The sequence below is a fragment of the Pollicipes pollicipes genome, unplaced genomic scaffold, assembly GCF_011947565.3.
Source record: "Pollicipes pollicipes isolate AB1234 unplaced genomic scaffold, Ppol_2.1 Scaffold_7261;HRSCAF=8764_pilon_pilon_pilon, whole genome shotgun sequence".
NCBI classification, from domain to species: domain Eukaryota; kingdom Metazoa; phylum Arthropoda; class Thecostraca; order Pollicipedomorpha; family Pollicipedidae; genus Pollicipes; species Pollicipes pollicipes.
This window is the reverse complement of record NW_023597054.1, coordinates 32,570,773-32,587,299: the sequence shown is the minus strand read 5'-3', so window position 1 is coordinate 32,587,299 and position 16,527 is coordinate 32,570,773. Positions and strand designations below refer to the sequence as shown.

At 62.0% G+C, this 16,527-nt stretch overlaps 2 protein-coding genes across 3 annotated transcripts in view; one reads left to right on the top strand and one right to left on the bottom strand.

Annotated features, from left to right (window-relative positions):
- Nucleotides 1–12,505, top strand: part of LOC119111741 (uncharacterized) — a 45,715-nt gene extending 33,210 nt beyond the window's left edge. For both annotated transcript variants that reach the window (XM_037235540.1, XM_037235541.1), the window contains 5 exons: nucleotides 1,598–1,695; nucleotides 2,049–3,154; nucleotides 3,654–3,830; nucleotides 4,301–4,444; nucleotides 11,266–12,505. In XM_037235540.1, coding sequence (XP_037091435.1) covers nucleotides 1,598–1,695; nucleotides 2,049–3,154; nucleotides 3,654–3,830; nucleotides 4,301–4,444; nucleotides 11,266–11,505 — 1,765 coding nt within the window. In that variant the 3' untranslated portion in view covers nucleotides 11,506–12,505. The remainder of the gene's footprint in view (nucleotides 1–1,597; nucleotides 1,696–2,048; nucleotides 3,155–3,653; nucleotides 3,831–4,300; nucleotides 4,445–11,265) is intronic.
- A 514-nt stretch (nucleotides 12,506–13,019) lies between these two features.
- LOC119111313 (mucin-5AC) overlaps nucleotides 13,020–16,527 on the bottom strand; it is a 141,675-nt gene continuing 138,167 nt past the window's right edge. The window contains exons 14-15 of the mRNA XM_037235126.1: nucleotides 15,159–15,338; nucleotides 13,020–13,363 (exon numbers count right to left, since the gene is read on the bottom strand). Of these exons, the coding sequence (XP_037091021.1) occupies nucleotides 13,214–13,363; nucleotides 15,159–15,338 (330 nt within the window). The 3' untranslated portion in view covers nucleotides 13,020–13,213. The remainder of the gene's footprint in view (nucleotides 13,364–15,158; nucleotides 15,339–16,527) is intronic.

The following is a 16,527-nucleotide window of genomic DNA, read 5'->3' as shown; positions in this document are numbered from 1 at the left end:
CTGATTGTTCACATTATGAAATGTACTGTGTGGTAATGCCAACAAAGGTGTGAAGGCATTCAGTTGACTGATCAGCGAGTCTCATCGATCAAGCTGGTTTTTGTATGCCACATCAGAAGATCAATCCACCTTTTTTTCTTGCACTCATTATTAACTTAAATCAATTTGGTCACTTGTGTGTGTTTGATGGTGCTTTATGAGATACGAATCTATGTTTCGGAATAGCTTCCTCCTGATACTCCATTTAATTGGTTCTCATGGTATGGTCAGCATTAAAGCACCACAAATTGCCAATTATAATTGATGATTGCCATATTTAGCTATGGTGTGGAGGTGGGTTCGGTGGCCCGTGAAGCTGGTGTGCCAACCCTGACCACAGATTATTGTGTTCTAATTGAAACAAATGGTGGAGCCCGCTAATTGGTTTCGTTCGTCGATTCCTGGCGATGCCATTTATATCTGGTGAAATGCGTGATTCACGTCGATTGGTGGAAAAGTAAAGACTTATCACCAGGCGCCTCTCCCCACACGAAATGATAAAAAGATGACCACGGCCTTTATGGGGGCTGGGTAGGCAGTAAAGCGCGTCCCTCGCTTGGGAGTTTGCGCACACGTATCCCGTCAGCATTGCTATCGTTAAGCCCCGACGTCATTAGGCATCGCGCCCCTCACCACGTGACATGGGTCACGTGCCCCGTCTCGCAGCATGTGGCGCCTCCCGGACCAACGAGTGGCGCCGCGACCAGGGAGAGGGTGGAGCGTGGATCGGACGGCCGCCGGCTCGGTGCTGGCCCGCCCGTCGCCGCCAGCTGGGACCGCCCAGAGGGCGGCGGCGCCCGGCCCGACACCGATGTGGCGCGGCCGGCCGTGCCTCGGCTCAGAGAGCGGCAGCGGCGCCCGGCCCGACACCGATGTGGCGCGGCCGGCCGTGCCTCGGCTCAGAGAGCGGCAGCGGCGCCCGGTCCGACACCGATGTGGCGCGGCCGGCCGTGCCTCGGCTCAGAGAGCGGCAGCGGCGCCCGGTCCGACACCGATGTGGCGCGGCCGGCCGTGCCTCGGCTCAGAAAGCGGCAGCGCCCGGTCCGACACCGATGTGGCGCGTCCGGCCGTGCCTCGGCTCAGAGGGCGGCGGCGCCCGGTCCGACACCAATGTGGCGCGGCCGGCCGTGCCTCGGCTCAGAGGGCGGCGGCGCCCGGTCCGACACCGATGTGGCGCGGCCGGCCGTGCCTCCGCTCGTGTGCCGTGCTGGTTCGGCGGTCTGGGACAGCGCGGGCACCGGTCGTGCACGCCAGCTGACGGCCGGACGGTCGACCCCGCCACGGCGCACAGTCCGCCGGTCAGTAGAGGCGAGCTGCGGACAAGTATCGGCAGCGCCGGCGCCCGTGTCGGCACCCGCTACATGCTCGGCTGTCATGGCGAGTGTTCCACCGTGTCATGCTGCTCACGGTTGCAGGCACGTGACTGGGACGCGGGGGCCGGTCTGTGTTTTCCTTGAATGGCTCGTATTCCTTGTTGCCAGGATTATGAGCTCTCAACCAGTTTTGTTTTGACGGCAGGGATCTTGTGCAAGTGCACGTCGGTGTTTCTTTGTTGCAGGTTTTCGGAAAAGGAGGTAGTCCGGGGCCCACAGCTGGCCTCCACTAGAATAATAATGGACGCTCAGGAGGAATTGCGAACAAATGGCTGCGGCCAGGGTGAGTCTTTTGCTACCCCAACACCGACTGACAGAGCACAGCATTCTCTCCCGGAGGTTACCCGCGTCAGTCTCGTTGCTGTTAGCAAATGAGAGGACGTGTGCTGCCGGGTTAGTGAAGCTGGTGCGCATTTCCGCCAGCTAACTTGACTTCGCAAGTGTAGGTGAGGATCAATCAATGGCCAACGGGCGGCGCCGGCTGCGTAAACAAGGTTTTGCGACCGAGCAGCTCGACTGGCGCTGACTGTTGCCGCATGCCGAGCGGAAGGGTTCGTTCGCAGTCGCGCGGAACTTGACGTATGCGATCATACCGTGTGGGCTGTAGATGACTGACCAGATATTCATTGGCTGCAGATCAAGTGGACCGCGCCGTGGTCAACAACATGTCTCAGCGGCTGCTGCAGGAAACGCACACGCTCAAAACGTCGATGAAGAGCTCCGAGGTTGTGAAGCAGGCGGTGCGTCTTCTCTCGGAGGGCGAGCGGAACGGCGCCGCGCCACAGAAACGCCCTTCATACGTCGGCATTTCGTGCAGTGTCAGTGGCTACAGCAACCTCAACCGGTACGCGGCGCGTGGTCGCAACGGCGAGCTGTCGCAGTCGCGCGGCAGCTCGCCGGCACGCTCGCTGCGCTCGCTGAGCCGCGACTCGTCGCCACCGGGCGGCGCTGACGTCGGCCCGACAGGCGGCGCTGCGCTCGCCAGCCCCAGCCGCGTCAGCCAGATCAAGCAGCAGCTGCGCGACGGCTTTCATCTGGTGGACGGCGAGCGCGGCCGCGACAGCCAGCGTGCGCTCAAGAAGCTGGAGCAGAGCCGCAGTGTGAGCGTGGACCGCGGCTACCTGCGCCAGAGCCGGGTCGAGAGCGCGCGACTGCTGAACGGCAGCGCGCCCTCACCGGCGCCCGTCAACGGCCACGTGCGGGCCGTGCGGCTGGAGCGCACCGTTACCGTCAGCGTCACGGAGCGTGCCGGCGAGCCGACGCACGCCTGCGCCGAGTCAAGCGCCGACGGCGCTGTGTCGCGCTCGTTCGTCCAGGCGCGCATCGAGCGCCTGTACGGGCCGGGCGCGCTGTGCTCGGGCTTCCGGCGGCTCAACTTGAACCGCTCGCTGCCCAACCGGACGGCGTCGCTGGACCAGGAGCCGACGGCGGCGCCGCGGCCGCCGCCGCTGCTGCTGCCGGCGGCGGACGCGGCGGCGCCGGAGTCGGAGGCGCCGCCGGCCAGCCCGGGTCTGCCCGTTTTCCGCCACCTGCGGCCCGAGTTCCGTCAGCAGCTGGCCGTCAGAGCGGGCAGCCGGCCGCGGCCGCCGCCGCCGGCCGACACGTCGCCGACGCAGACAGCCGTGCCTCCCATCACAGCGGCGGACCCTCCGCTCATCAGCGCCGCCGCCGGCCCGCTCAGCCAGCCGCACCCGCAGCGGCCGGACGCCGACGCCGAGAAGCCCGGCCATAAGTTCCTCAAGGTGCAGTGTCCTCCGGTTCCCGTCCCTCCTCGGGCCGCCCAGTGTTTATCGGATGAGCGCGCCCGGTCGTTTGGCGGATCTGGTGTTTGGTGGTGATGGTCAGGCAGCTGCGGGTGCCGTGAAACGGTGCATGCACCTGAATTGCATATACTTCTTCACGGTGAGGTGGCCCCCTGGTCGATATGTCAGGGACTCGACGTGCCTTCGTCCTGCGGTTTTCCCCATTGTGTACTCCTCGTTATCTGGCTTATCTTGCTACGCGCCGCTCGCGTGGCGTAATTGGTGCTTACTGCAGACAAGCAGCGGCATCTCGTGTGTAAGTGGCGCATTCCGTCTGCTCGCTGGGTAGCTTGGTAAGTGGGAAGCTATAGAGAAGTAGCGCTTTGTCAGTTGAGGCTCGGTTCTTACGTAGCCGGTCGCGGAGAAACGCGCACGCTCCGTGAGTGTATCCCAGCGGCATGATTTGCCATTCGACTGACCCGGCGACCTGTGCCAACAGATTCTGGACGCAGAGACCACGCGGATCCTGGCGCTGGCCACCAAGGCCGAGAACGATCTGAACTCGCTCACGCTGACGCCCGAGATCGAGGGCAAAGTGCGCGCCGCCAAGGGCAAGGCTAACCTGCTGATCGCGCAGAAGTTCCAGCAGTTCCGCGGCCTCTGCGAGAAGAACATTGTTAGTGCTCGTCTGACGACAGCCGCCCGTCCTTAACGGCCTGTCAATAGGAAGCCTGAGGCGGGACGGATGCGAGGGGGAGCGTCCGACCGCTCGTCGTCGATGAAGCATTGGCCGTCTGCCGGTGCAGTGGTCGAGTGTTGTCGGTTCGGCTGGCATTGGGCGGTCGATAGGGCCTGCCCCAGGCGGGGCTGAGACGGCGGTCTGCTTGGCCGGGACACCAGCGCTGTCTCGGCGAGCTCAAACTCAGCCCCCTCCCCCTCCCCCTCCCCCTCCCCCTCCCCGGGACGGTAGTGCCGTCCAGCTGCTGTGGCGCGCCGTGTCAGCCGACCGGGCCAGCGCGGAGTCGGCCGGATTGTGGGCGCGTGCGTGTGCGTGTGTACTCGTGATGGCCAGACCCGCGGCCCGTCCGCCATCTGCGGCGACCGGTGTGGCCACCGCTGACGTTCTGTTCCCGCTCGCTCCGACAGAAGCCGCCGGCCGATGACCCATTCCCGACCACCGGCGACGACCTACAGGGCTTCTGGGACATGGTGCTCATCCAGGTGCAGCACATCAACTCGATGATGGACGAATTGGACGCCATCCGCGCCAACAACTGGCGGCTGCCTGAGGTGAGAGCCAGTGGGGAGATGTGCCAACAACTGGCGGCTGCCCGAAGTGAGAGCCAGTGGGGAGGTGTGCCGACGCGCGGCCGCGCCCGTCCCTGCCGGCCTCGGTCTTGTCTCAGGACGTGTGCAGGTCGGTGCCCTTGACTGCGTTGGTCCGTAGCCTCGGGTAGTAGCGGCGGCAGACCTTTGCGGCTGACCGCGCTCCCATTCACACAGCTCGATTGTGTCTGCGCACGCGCAGCCGCTTTTGTGGTGTGCCTGACCGAGGTCCCGGCCCGGGCGTCCGGTGACATATCTGCTCTCGGTAATCCTTGGCCCGGATACCATGCATACAAAATACTGCTCTGCGCTTTGTGATGTGCTGATCACGTAGCTGCTTGGTTTTCGGCTGCACGGTTTACTGACCGTGATGCGGCGTTTGCAATGTAGATCCGCTAGTTCGCCTCGGTGGTCAGATTTCGCAGTTAAGTGTGCGGCGACGAGGATTGGTCTTCTGGCTATTTACGATGTGTGACTGCTGCTGGGGCGTTATTTCGGAAACCTTTTGATTATTGTCGTACACAGAAGTCGGATTTTTGCGTGTTGCTGATGCCTCGGACGTCGTGATACCAAGTACGCCATCTGGGCGCTGCGTCAGGGAGTCATCAGTCAGCTCCGCCAGCCGGCATCCGGGCACGGCTAGACTAATGACCCAGAACGGAACCGCGGCCGGGACTGTTGTCAGAGGAGGCCCCGGCGCCTGGCAGCTTTTGCCATGGCGACTGTGTGTGCGCGCCTCTGGCGGCCCGGCCGCCACCGCTCGCGTTATCTTCGCGGGAGAGGCCTCGGTCGGCGGCAGAGTCGCCCAGTCCGCTTCAGAACGATAGAGCGGGCCGGCCGTGCGCGCGTCGCTGGCGTTTGGCGCGTGAGAGGCAGCCGACTCTGACCCGCCGCTGCGGCGCGGGCCATTGGGTGAGAACCGAGATGGGCAGAGAAGAGTCGCCTGGCGGATGCGCCACCGGCCACCGGCAGCCCCGCGCCACCGGCCACCGGCAACCCCGCGCCAACGGCCGCTGGCAGCCCCGCGCCACCGGCCACCGGCAGCCCCGCGCCACCGGTTACCGGCAGCCCCGCGCCGCCGGCCACCGGCAACCCTGCGCCGCCGGTCACCGGCAGCCCCGTGCCACCGGCCACTGGCAGCCCCGCGCCACTGGCCACTGGCAGCCCCGCGCCACTCTGGTGTGCCGATGGGACGGAGCTGGCCCCACCGTTACGCCCGTCTCGTCTCCTGGCAACCAGACGTTGTATTGATGCCACGACTGGACATCCGGAAACAATATGAGCCCGATCTGATCACTGGTGCGCTCGACGCGGGGCTTTTGTGACCGCTTCTTCCCAGGACGATATCGCCGGCTCATATTTCAGGCTTTGTGCCTTGTGCTGAGCGGAGCCTTCGCTGCACCTCTGTCGGCCTGAGCGGCGCTGACAACGGTGGGCACATGCGCGGGCCCAGCGCCTCGTCGAGGGACGGGCGCGACATCGGAGCGAGTTTTCATGCGGCTGGCAATGGGGTGTCAGCGCCGCCACCAGGCCGGCCATATTTCTAAAAGTGCCTCGCGGCCGCGACGCATCCCGTGAGATGGATGAGGTCGTTATGGGGCATCTGTCTTAATGCGTCGGGTGGGGTCTGGTGCGGTAATGGGTGGGCCGTGTCGGGGGCGGCGTCGCCACCGGGGACGCCGCAGTTGCAGCGTCCGGCGGCCCGACCCGAGCAGCGGCGCTGAAGCTCCGACGGCGGCGAGCTTGGCGAGCTTAGCGCAGGCGGGGAGGGGGCGGGAGGGTCGGCCTGGTTCGCGGCTAGTGCCGCGGCCGCGCTGGCCGGACGCAGCGCTGACCGGAACGACATCGACGTATGGCGGCCATCAGTGCCGGCGGGCCGCTCCGTCAGACGGCGGCCCGCCGCTGACGCCTGCTCTGTCTAACGTGGAGCCGCCGTGGCCAGGCCCTGCCTGCCGCCGCTCCGTCAGACGGCGGCCCGCCGCTGACGCCTGCTCTGTCTAGCGTGGAGCCGCCCCTGGCCAGGCCCTGCCTGCCGCCGCTCCGTCGGCGGCCCGCCGCTGACGTTGGCGGTGTTTAAAGGCAATGGAAATGGAAGCGCGATACTGAGCAGGCACAGCTATTGCCTCCCGCCGGCTTCCTCTCATGGCGGGCCTCCTCTTTCCCGGGTCTCCCGTCAGGTGCCTCTCACGACAGGTCTCCCCTTCCCGAGTGTTACTCTCCGGTTTGCTGCAGGTTGTCAACACAGTGACTGCTGCTATCCGCTTATGCAATCTCAGCGCACCCGTCGTAATTGGCAAGCTCGCATGCATTCAGCTCTGCCCGTTCCGTTGCGTCTCTCCGGAATCGTGTTAGCGTCCCCGCGCTCTTGTTGATGCTGTTCTGTAATGTGATTAACAATGCATTTTCTCATTATGGCCGAGGTGATCTGTGACGCGAAAATGCACGCACTCGCACATTTACGACACTAGCGCTGGTGCGAATGACTGCGTGACGAGCATTTTTGCCACGCACAATGCTGATACGCGATGCTTGTTATACGTCGGTGTGCTGGCGGACAATGCAGTGCCAGCATGCGCGCATGGCGAGGCCGGCCGTGAAGATCGGTGTTACGATCATTGCAAATTGGAGTGTGGGTGGTAGGACGAGGCCGCGCCGGGCCCATGTTAGTTATATTAGGTAATTGAAACCGCAGACGTGAATTCACACTCTGCCACTGGGGTTTAAAGGGAGTGCATATGGGGTTTGACGTGAAATGGCCATCTTGAAGGTCTTTCGGTGCTGCTCACAATCCTGCCCTCCTTAAGACCTAATCCCCTCTAGTTTCTGAGCTACACGCCCGCGAAAATAGGGAAAGATGTGTCGGGGAGAGTATTTCAAAGTCACCGTGGCATTCATGACGTAACGCCATTCAAATTCTGCCATTCCAGAAGCCATGCGGCGAACAAGGCCAACAAAACTATAATTATCGAGGCGTTCATATCTGACATTCGTGAACGCGATTTCCAGATCTAATGGCCGTCAAATGGCTCTCAGTCAATGTTGTGCAGGGCATGGTGACGTAATCAAACCATGACGCATTGAGGAGCATCTTTACTAAATATGAATTGTGCTGTCTGGAGCAGTCCTTTGCACCTAAAAAGTGTACCAATAGTAATAAGTGAGCTTGTTTCATCATATCTGATGCTCAAATTTTGAGCGTTATAATTGTTTCGAGCAATTTTTGGGCAATTTTGATATGCTGCACCTCCGCATTGTTACACATTTCAAATGTGTAACATTCCTCTGAATGGTATTAGAAATGGTGCCGGTAATGGTAGTCTCCCCGGGCTTAACGGTATTTTGCCCGGTTGGGATCTGTAAGGTCGGTTGTCGGCTTTGACTTGTGCCGGGTCGACCGCGGACTGGGCGGTGTGGCCAGCAGCGAAATGGGACGCGTCCCGTACCAGGGCGATGTGTAGCGGATCACGGCGTCCACTGCATGGAGTCAGTCCTGGACACGACTCCGGTCGATGACGGTCCGATATTTTCCTCCAAACACCGTTGCTCCCAGCGCAAGGTACAGAAGGTCCTCTGAGCTTCGCCTTCCAAAAGGCTTCGGTCCACGTCGTGGTGCGGGTCACGTGTGCTGCCAGCTGCTGGGAGCACCGTTCGGCCGCCGTGGTTCTGGCCGGAGCGCTGCCGCCGCGCGAGCCCTCGTCGGTGGCGTGTGCCGCTGGCGGACGGGCCGTGTCCAGAGCGGCGCTCTCTGGCGGCCCAGTGTCGCGTGCGCTGCCGTCGGCGTCAAGCGGCGCCGGGGCTGGTGATCAAAGCTGAGGCTGTCTGCCGGACATGCTGAGCACCTCACGCCGTGGTCAGGCGGTGTTAGCCGACTTTGGTCCTGCCGCACCGACTGTTCGGACGCGTCAGGTAGCCACCTTTTGCCGCGATCAGGCTGCTAATTGCACTTACCAGCGCTAACGAGGAGCGTGTTTGCGTAAACCGTGTACATACACGCCGTTTAAAGCCAGTTATCTGGGACGTCATTTGGAGGCATTGTTGTTAAGTGCGGGCCGAGTTGCGGTTCTCCCGGCGGCCCTCAGTTTGACGTTTCCTGCGGTGGTTTTCCCGGCCGACGAAAAGCTGTTATGGCTTCTGTGGCTTTGCTGACGTTGGGCTAATGCTGGCCGTCTTTAGACCTTGCTTATCCGGGCGGCCTCTCCCGTAAAGGAGCGGCTGTCAGCGCGCCAGTGAGGGGACACGGACGCCGCTGAGCGACCCATTGGGCTCGGCCCGTGGCGAAGTGAGGTTGTCGCCGGCAGCTCCTGCCACGCAGCGTACGGCGGCGTCCGCTTCCGACTGTCGCAGGTCGCACTGCTGGGCTCGCCATCCAGGCCCCGGCTGGCGGCCTGGAATGCGACCGGCCGGCGATGATTGGCCGCGATATGGTCGCTCGGCGAATCAATAGGACGACCACATGCTCATATCGGCTGCGCTCTTTTGCGATGTGCTGTACGTTCCTATTCGCCAGACGGGAAGGGACAGTCGTCGCTGTCTGATCTTAGAGGCCTCATGGACCCGGGGTGTATCCGATGCCCGCTGCGTGGCCACTACCTCGCGTCCTGGTTGGGGGGCTGAGGCCTTCATGGTGGTGTCATAAATCTCGGGCTGTGCTGCCGAACCGTCTGCCTGCATCGTTGAATTTTTATCCGGCAGTACAGCCGAACGCTTTCGGTTGTAAGAACGAGAGCATTCTGGCCGTATGACCGAACGCTTTCGGGTCGTATGGCCCAACACTTTCTGGCTATGTGGTCGAACGCTTTCCGGCTGTGTAGCCGAACGCTCTTGTCTCGTGGCCTGTCTGTCCGTATGGCTAGATCTTGTCTGGCTCTTTCGGCTGAACCGTACCCGGCTGTGGCTGAACCGTCCCCGGCTGTGCAGACCCGGCTGTGCGTTGGAACCCCTGCCAGGCTACACGGCTGAACGCGTCCGGCTGTTTGCCCGGCGTGCCTCAGTACGTGGCGTTCCGGCTCAGTGCCGCCTCTGCCCGGCCGCTGAGCAGTTCGACCAATTCAGCACAGCCCCGCGACCGGCCAGTATGATGTCGTCCCCGGAGGGACCGGGCTGGGCCCTGACGACACAGCGGAGGGGCTGGACTGAGCCCTGACGACGCCAGGGGGGCTGGACTGAGCCCTGACGACGCCACGGAGGGCTGGGCTGAGCCCTGACGACACCAGAGGGGCTGGGCTGAGCCCTGACGACACCGCGAAGGGGCTGGGCTGAGCCCTGACGACACCGCAGGGGCTGGGTTGGGCCCTGACGACACCACAAAGGGGCTGGGCTGGGCCCTGACGACACCAGAGGGACTGAGCTGGGGTCTGACGACACCAGAGGGGCTGGGCTGAGCCCTGATGACACGGTAGGTGTCTGGGCCTGCGGACGGGGTTGAATGGTGGGTCCGCCGTCGCCGGGTGTCCGCGGTGGCCTTCGCGTCAGCTAGGACGGCTCTCTCGGATCGTGTTCGCCCCGCTTCAGATATGCTGATTGATATGACGCGTCGGCGGCGGCGCTGGTCTTCAAACGCGTCTCATCAGCAAGGGCGGGATGCGTGGGCGAGTCCCAGCCCGTAGCTGTGTTACGTCACACGTCGCCATCGCTGCGACCCCGTCGCTGCAGTGAACTTCGCGATGTTTTGATCGCGTCTGACGGCCGTGTTAATCTCACCACCGTCGAGTGCCGACGCCGCTTGAGCGCGCGCTCGAGCCGCGGGCGCCGGCTGCCTGCTCGGCCGGGCTCCGCTTGCTCGCGTCGCCCGATGTCGCCTTATTGGATCTTGTTGGCGCCGTGTCGGCCGGGCCCGCCTCCGCCGCTGTGTGCTTAGTAAACAGGCGTGGCGCTGGGCCGGGCAGGCGCGCCGGCTCCTGATCCAGTTTGCTGACTGTCACGGTTAGCCTGCGCTGCCACCGGCGGACGGGCGCGCGGCACGATCGCAGGTGCTGGTCCGATTGCCGGCGGCAGCGGGGGGGGGGGGGGGGGGGCTGGGATGTGATCGTTGAGCTCCACAGTAGCCGGGGGCGCGCGTCGATGACGGCTTCGAGCGGGATGACGTGGTCTGTCCACCTGTCTAGGTAGCTTCCTGCTTGCCTGCTAGGTGATCCGCCATTGATTGTTGATCGCCGTTAAAAACAGCACGGGCGCCAGCCCGTGCCGTTTTTAATTTTCTGCTAAGCATTTATTTCAAACTCGTGTGCTGACGGACCGTGACAGCTCAGGAGGCGCAGCTCACGTGCTCTGAATGCGTGTTTGGTTTTTGTTTACCTCTCCTGGACCTGAGGTGTGAGGCCTGGGGGCGGATGAGCTCTTCAGTTAACGCGCCCCTTAAACCCAATTACTGCTGGCGTAGTAGTTGGGTTTTATACCAAATATACCACCCAGTTGCTGGGACTGCGATCCTCCGTCGCCGCCGTGCTGGGCGACTTGGGCTGATGTCTAGCGTGGGACGATGCGCGGTGCCGTCGCACGACGCGCTCTGCCCTCTGGCGGCTGGCCTGCCGGTGTGCCGCTAGGTGGCGACAGGGCCGCTATGTCTCAGTATCGCACATCCACAGCCAGTGCTTTGCTGCCTTACAATGCATGACAGCGGCCGTGTTATGTGCTAACAGGTGGTGCTGTGTTTTGCGCGCCGGCGGGCTGTGATGGCGTGTATGTGTGGGTGGCGCGTCTCCTGGCATCTGCCGGGCGCTGCGCCGATGGTCGTGGACAGGTGTCTGTCGGTGCCGGCCGCTGACCGCCGCCTGGCCGTCCGCCAGGTGACGCCTCCTCCGGAGCCGCCCAGCAGCGCCAACAGCACGCCCAGCAGCAAGACGTCGACGCCGAGCCGGCGCGCCACGCCCGCTGACCCGGCAAAGGCCGAGGCGGCGCGCGCCCGGTCGGCGGCGCGCAAGAAGATGATGGAGCAGCGCCGTCGGCTCATAGAGGAGGCGCGCCGCGCTGGCCGCCAGCAGGACGACGCCGACTCGGTGCAGATATTCGTGCCCGAGGACAAGTGAGGCCGGCGGCGGCCAGGCCGCTGGCCGACGTGCTGCGGTGTGCGTGCGTGAGGGTCAGAGTGTGGAGAGCGGCGGTGTGGCTGGGATGAGATGAAACAGCGGCGCGGGCGCGTCGCAGCGCCGACGTCGGCGCGATGTGATAGCATGTCCGGGACAACACGGCTGCCGTGTCTGGCACCGGCTCTGCTCCTGCACCCCACAGGCCAGGTCAGGTCAGGTCAGGCCGGCGCCACGGCCACCTATAGCGGGGCGCCCAGCCGGGTCAACCTCTATTGCGTTGGTATTTTCAGATGACTTATTGGATTCCATGTCGAGCGCAGTGCGCCGCAGAAATTGGCAATACGTGTTGATCGTGATGCTTAATTCTATCTACTAATATGTACAGGCTGAGGATATCAGTGGCGCCGTTCTCCGTGTGCGAGGAACTTTATGGTGGCTTTAGTCACCGATAGCGTAGGCATGGAATGCATCGGGCATGCGAGTGTTAATTTATTGCCTTGACAGCCGGGCGCCGGGCCGCGTATACCGGCCGGCGCCGGGCCCGATGGTTGCGGGAGAGTGAGCTGCGCCTGTCACGCCCGGTCCCGAGCGAGGCGCGCCTGCCGCCGCCGGCCTGCGGGCCGCGCGTGAGGCCTGTGGTGAGGCCCGGCTTCAGCCGGCGGCGCGTGGTGCTCGCACGCAGCCGCCCGCTTCGTCCTCCCGGGACCGACGGGTTCGGCGGGCCGCTAGTGGGGTGTGTTCGCCCAGTGCGGTTTGCGCGTCCTACATGCAGTGGCATGCCTTTTTTCGTAGGATATATTTTGCTACCGTGTTTTCCCTGTCTCGAATAAAGGAAATAGTTTCATGAAATGATGCGCTGTTTGATTGCAACTCATGTTGTTTTATTTGACCGGTCGGTTGATTTGTGCGCTGTCGGTCTCGGCAACTAGCCCTATCATGATCTATGTCGGTGTTTATTCCATGGCTGACGAATTATACGAACAATTTCCTTAACACCAGATGTATTTGTCTACAATTCAGAGCAGGACAGTGTGAGCGATTCGTGAAGGAGGGGAATGGGGCAGACTATGACCGTTCGCCCCCGACCTGACGAGCGGAAGGCGCGGACTCGAAGGCTGACGGCTGACGCCGGCAGCGGCCCTCCCCTCCCGGCCCGGCAAGGGAGCCGCCACTCCGTGTTGGCGGCAACGGCCGGCCTCGGTCGGCGAGCCCAGCCGGACAGAGTCGGCCCGAGGCGGCGTCGCCTCAGGGCGAGTCGCCGGGGGGCAGGCCGGGCTGGCCTCGCCACAGACCGGCCCAGCTCGGCACCGGAGTCGACCGACGAGGCGGCCGCAGGACCGAGCGCCGCGCTCCTGGTCGTCCAATGCCATTACCGGGAACTAATGCGACGCGCATAAACTCTGCAATCTCCAACAGCTGACCGTCTCTTGCTCTCCCCCCCCCCTCTCTCTCTCTCTCTCTCTCTCTCTCTCTCTCTCTCTCTCTCTCTCTCTCTCTCTCTCTCTCTCTCTCTCTCTCTCTCTCTCTCTCTCTCGCCCCTGTCTCACACCGGCACGCACGCGCGCCGGGCGCCACTGCTGGCAGTGTGTCGGTCCGCTGACCGGCGCCCGGCCGATCCCCGTGAAAGACGCACACTCGGTGCGCGCGCACTCGTCACTGCGAAGGCGCCCCGTGCACCCGCTGGTATCACCGCCATCGCGCCGGCCGCTCAGAAGTCGTCGGGGTCGTCGTCGAAATTGTCCACCTTTTTCCGACTCCAGCCGGCGGCCGAGCCGTGCGGTCCCGAGTAGTCGCTGCGCCAGCTGTCGTAGATGTTGTAGTTCTTCATATCATTGTTCTTCTCGCGGCTGGCGGAACGCTGCGGCGAGAGGGGCGGGTCAGGATAGTGGCGCGGGAGGGCCAGAGCCCGCTCAGTGCAGCTGGACACGGTCCGGAGTACTCGGCCGAGGCTTTCCGCGCGGGTGACGCCCGGTCACGGCATGAAGAATAAATACTCCAACAGGGGAGCATAACCTTGATCACTATAAAAAACATTGAAAAGCTACCACGCTAAACGCAACGTCTGGTTTGATTTCGCCGCCCTGGACAAGAGGCATCGTTGCGCTTGGTGCCGATATACCCGCCGACCTGGGTCAGGTTATCCCGCGAGAGGTTGCTGTCACCGGGGGGAAGTTTTCTAAGACACCTCGTAACCAAAGAGTCTCGAGCCCCCACACCATACCAACTTCCTGAGGAGTGAAGCATCGCTCCCGTAGGATGGTTTAACAGAATATGTTTGCTATTGATTACCAGTTGTTAGCAAACTAATGATCGGGAAATCCAACCATGTTCAAAATACGATACACTGAAATTGACCCACAAAAGTTACGGATAACCTAGGCACAAGACGAGCGTCTGCATTCGAGTCAACCTATCAATTTATTATTGAATTTTTAAACTTGGACAAAGCATACTACACGGCGTTAAACGATACAAGAACGGTTGCCATCACCTAAGAGGCACAGTGTGGTACTGACGTCACGGCAAAGACCGGGACATTTCACGCAATTTAAGAGCACGAAACTCGTGCGTCAACAAGATCAGAGAAGCGCGTCGCGCACTGTGACAGTCACGGCGGTGACCACGGACCCGCCAGCTTGGCCAGCGACCTCCGGGGGAGAGAGAACTCCTAGTGTTAAGGACAATTTCTGAACCGTCACAAAAGGCAGGCAGGCAGGGCCATTATTTTTTACACATGTCAGGCAATCAATTTGACGGTGTGCTTAGCTCGATGCTGAGTTCACAAAACGCGACGTCAATAGTGAAGGCTTTCGCGGCTTTTTGCATCTATGTGTGCATCAATTCACAGTCTTCGCCTTTGCCTTACCTCGCTTGAGCGTCATTCTTCTCCTGGTCTGACTACGGTGGGGTCGGTTCGCAGTAGGTCATGAACAGAGACCATGTAAGGTACGCTCTCCAACCGATGTGATTTGTGTCGCCCAAACCTTGTGCTCAACACAGTTGCGCGTTTGATGAAAGGCCCCAGGCCATGCCAGATTAAGCGGGCGGTCGCAACCGGGCTAAGTGTGGCGTCGTGCCCAACCGGTCTACCCATGAGAAATTTGACATCAGCGCATTGGTGCCACACAAATTTGACAGCCAGGCATTGGTGCCACTCTGGCGGGGAATGTGCCCACAGCCGCTCCGGCATTTTAACGCGCCTGGGTTGGACCAATGCCCGTTGGGATTGCTTTCACGCTGGCATGCAAATGCCGCTCTGGACATTTTACATGACTTCATTAGACTGTAGTCTGACTCTGCACACGACCCCGGGTCCCTCTCCTCCTCTCCACTTCCAGCGCCGCCCGCCAACGTCACGCGGACCCGTTACGGGTAAGTACGCAAATTTTCACAGGGAGGGGTAGGGTAGGTCCCAAGCACACCACTCCCGTCCCCCCGCCACGGCGACCTCTCGACCTCACATTTAAAACCTATGTCTATCACTGGGACGACCCCTGAGCACCCGCCGCCCGACCGTCAGCTGTACCCTCGCCGGATCCCTCACCACCCAGCTTCCAGCTCTCACCAGCTGTCGACCCCTGAGCATCCCCCCCCCCCCCGACAGACAGCTGTACCTTAACCGAATCCCTAGCCAGCCAGCTCCCAGCTCTCACCAGCCGTCGGTCGTAGGTGACCTTGTCATTGTTCCAGGCGTCGTCCGGGTCGTACACATCGTCGGCGCCGTAGTTGTCGACGCCGGCCATGTGGCTCTTGTCCAGCTCGTTCAGCATATCGGCCGTTAGCGGCACGGTGGTGCGCGGCGCCCGGCCTCGCCTCTTACGCCGGTTCCACATCTGAAACAGCGGCGAGCAAGAATGAACGGTCGGCGCCCGGCCTCGCCTCTTACGCTGGATCCACATCTGATTCAGAAGCCCTCACTCACACAGGGTTGGTTCGGAAGCCTGGATGCGGTCTGACTGGTCATCCGCAGGCAGGGCTTTACACGCTCGCACCAGCACACAGAATGGAACTATCGCGGCCCCGGCGCGATATTCCCTCGAACGACGTCGTGCCCGAAAATCCTCGACGCGTGAGAAGACGCGAGAAGCTCGTGGTGGCAGTTCGTTTTCGTATTTCCGCGGGCACAGGCCGGCTTGGCGGCAGTGGTGCGCGAAACCCTCCAATTGTGCCGGGATCCCTTCTCTGAAGACACAAACCAGCCGTGCAATCATGCCCACATGGAGAGCCACCGTGGCAAATCCTGTCCAATTATCTTTATCGCCCGAGGACTCGGGCTTGGATCGTTTGTCGCCACCGAACTGCTCTCTGAAGGCATGGTGTCATCCTCCTGGCAAATTGAAGACCCACTGGAAGCGGTCCTGAACTGTGCAATTAAAACTATCTAAAAACACGCCATGCAAACAAGTGTTAACCGGGTGCACACGCATACCTCTCCTGTGACACACACTCAACCATCCGGATAGCCAAATTTCGAAACTTGCTTTTTAATATCCGCGAAATTGCCAAACGTACTCTCCAGTACGATTCCGAATTTTGGAATGGATTCAGCTAAGCCCTTTTCTGAAGCAGACAGTTTCACTCGCCACACATCAGCCGTCCGGGACAAGCAATCTACGCCCCAAGGAACACTATCTCGGACGAGGGTTGCCGTTCCTCAATCTATTGAGCCCACGCCGGCTTTTGGGAAGAGACGCGCAGCGAAGCTGCCACCGAGGGCGGCGCCAACTTTTCGAGCAGCTCCTCACCGAATGGGATGAGCTCAATTGGCCCTCTGGACCGGTTCGACACTGTCTACAGCCCTCCAAGTTTGCTCAGGCGTCGTCAGAGAGCGCTGGCCAGCGTCGTCACGGCAGCGGCGCTGCCGGGCCGGGCCTGTGTCGAGCGGCCTGCCGCCGGGCGGGGCGCACCACTGCCAGGCCGAGGGCCACAGAGCCGCGGGCCGACGGACAGCTCAGCTGGCCGATCAACCGACTGGCTGGCCCGATCAGACAGATCCATATCCGCCATAACGTGAACAGAGTT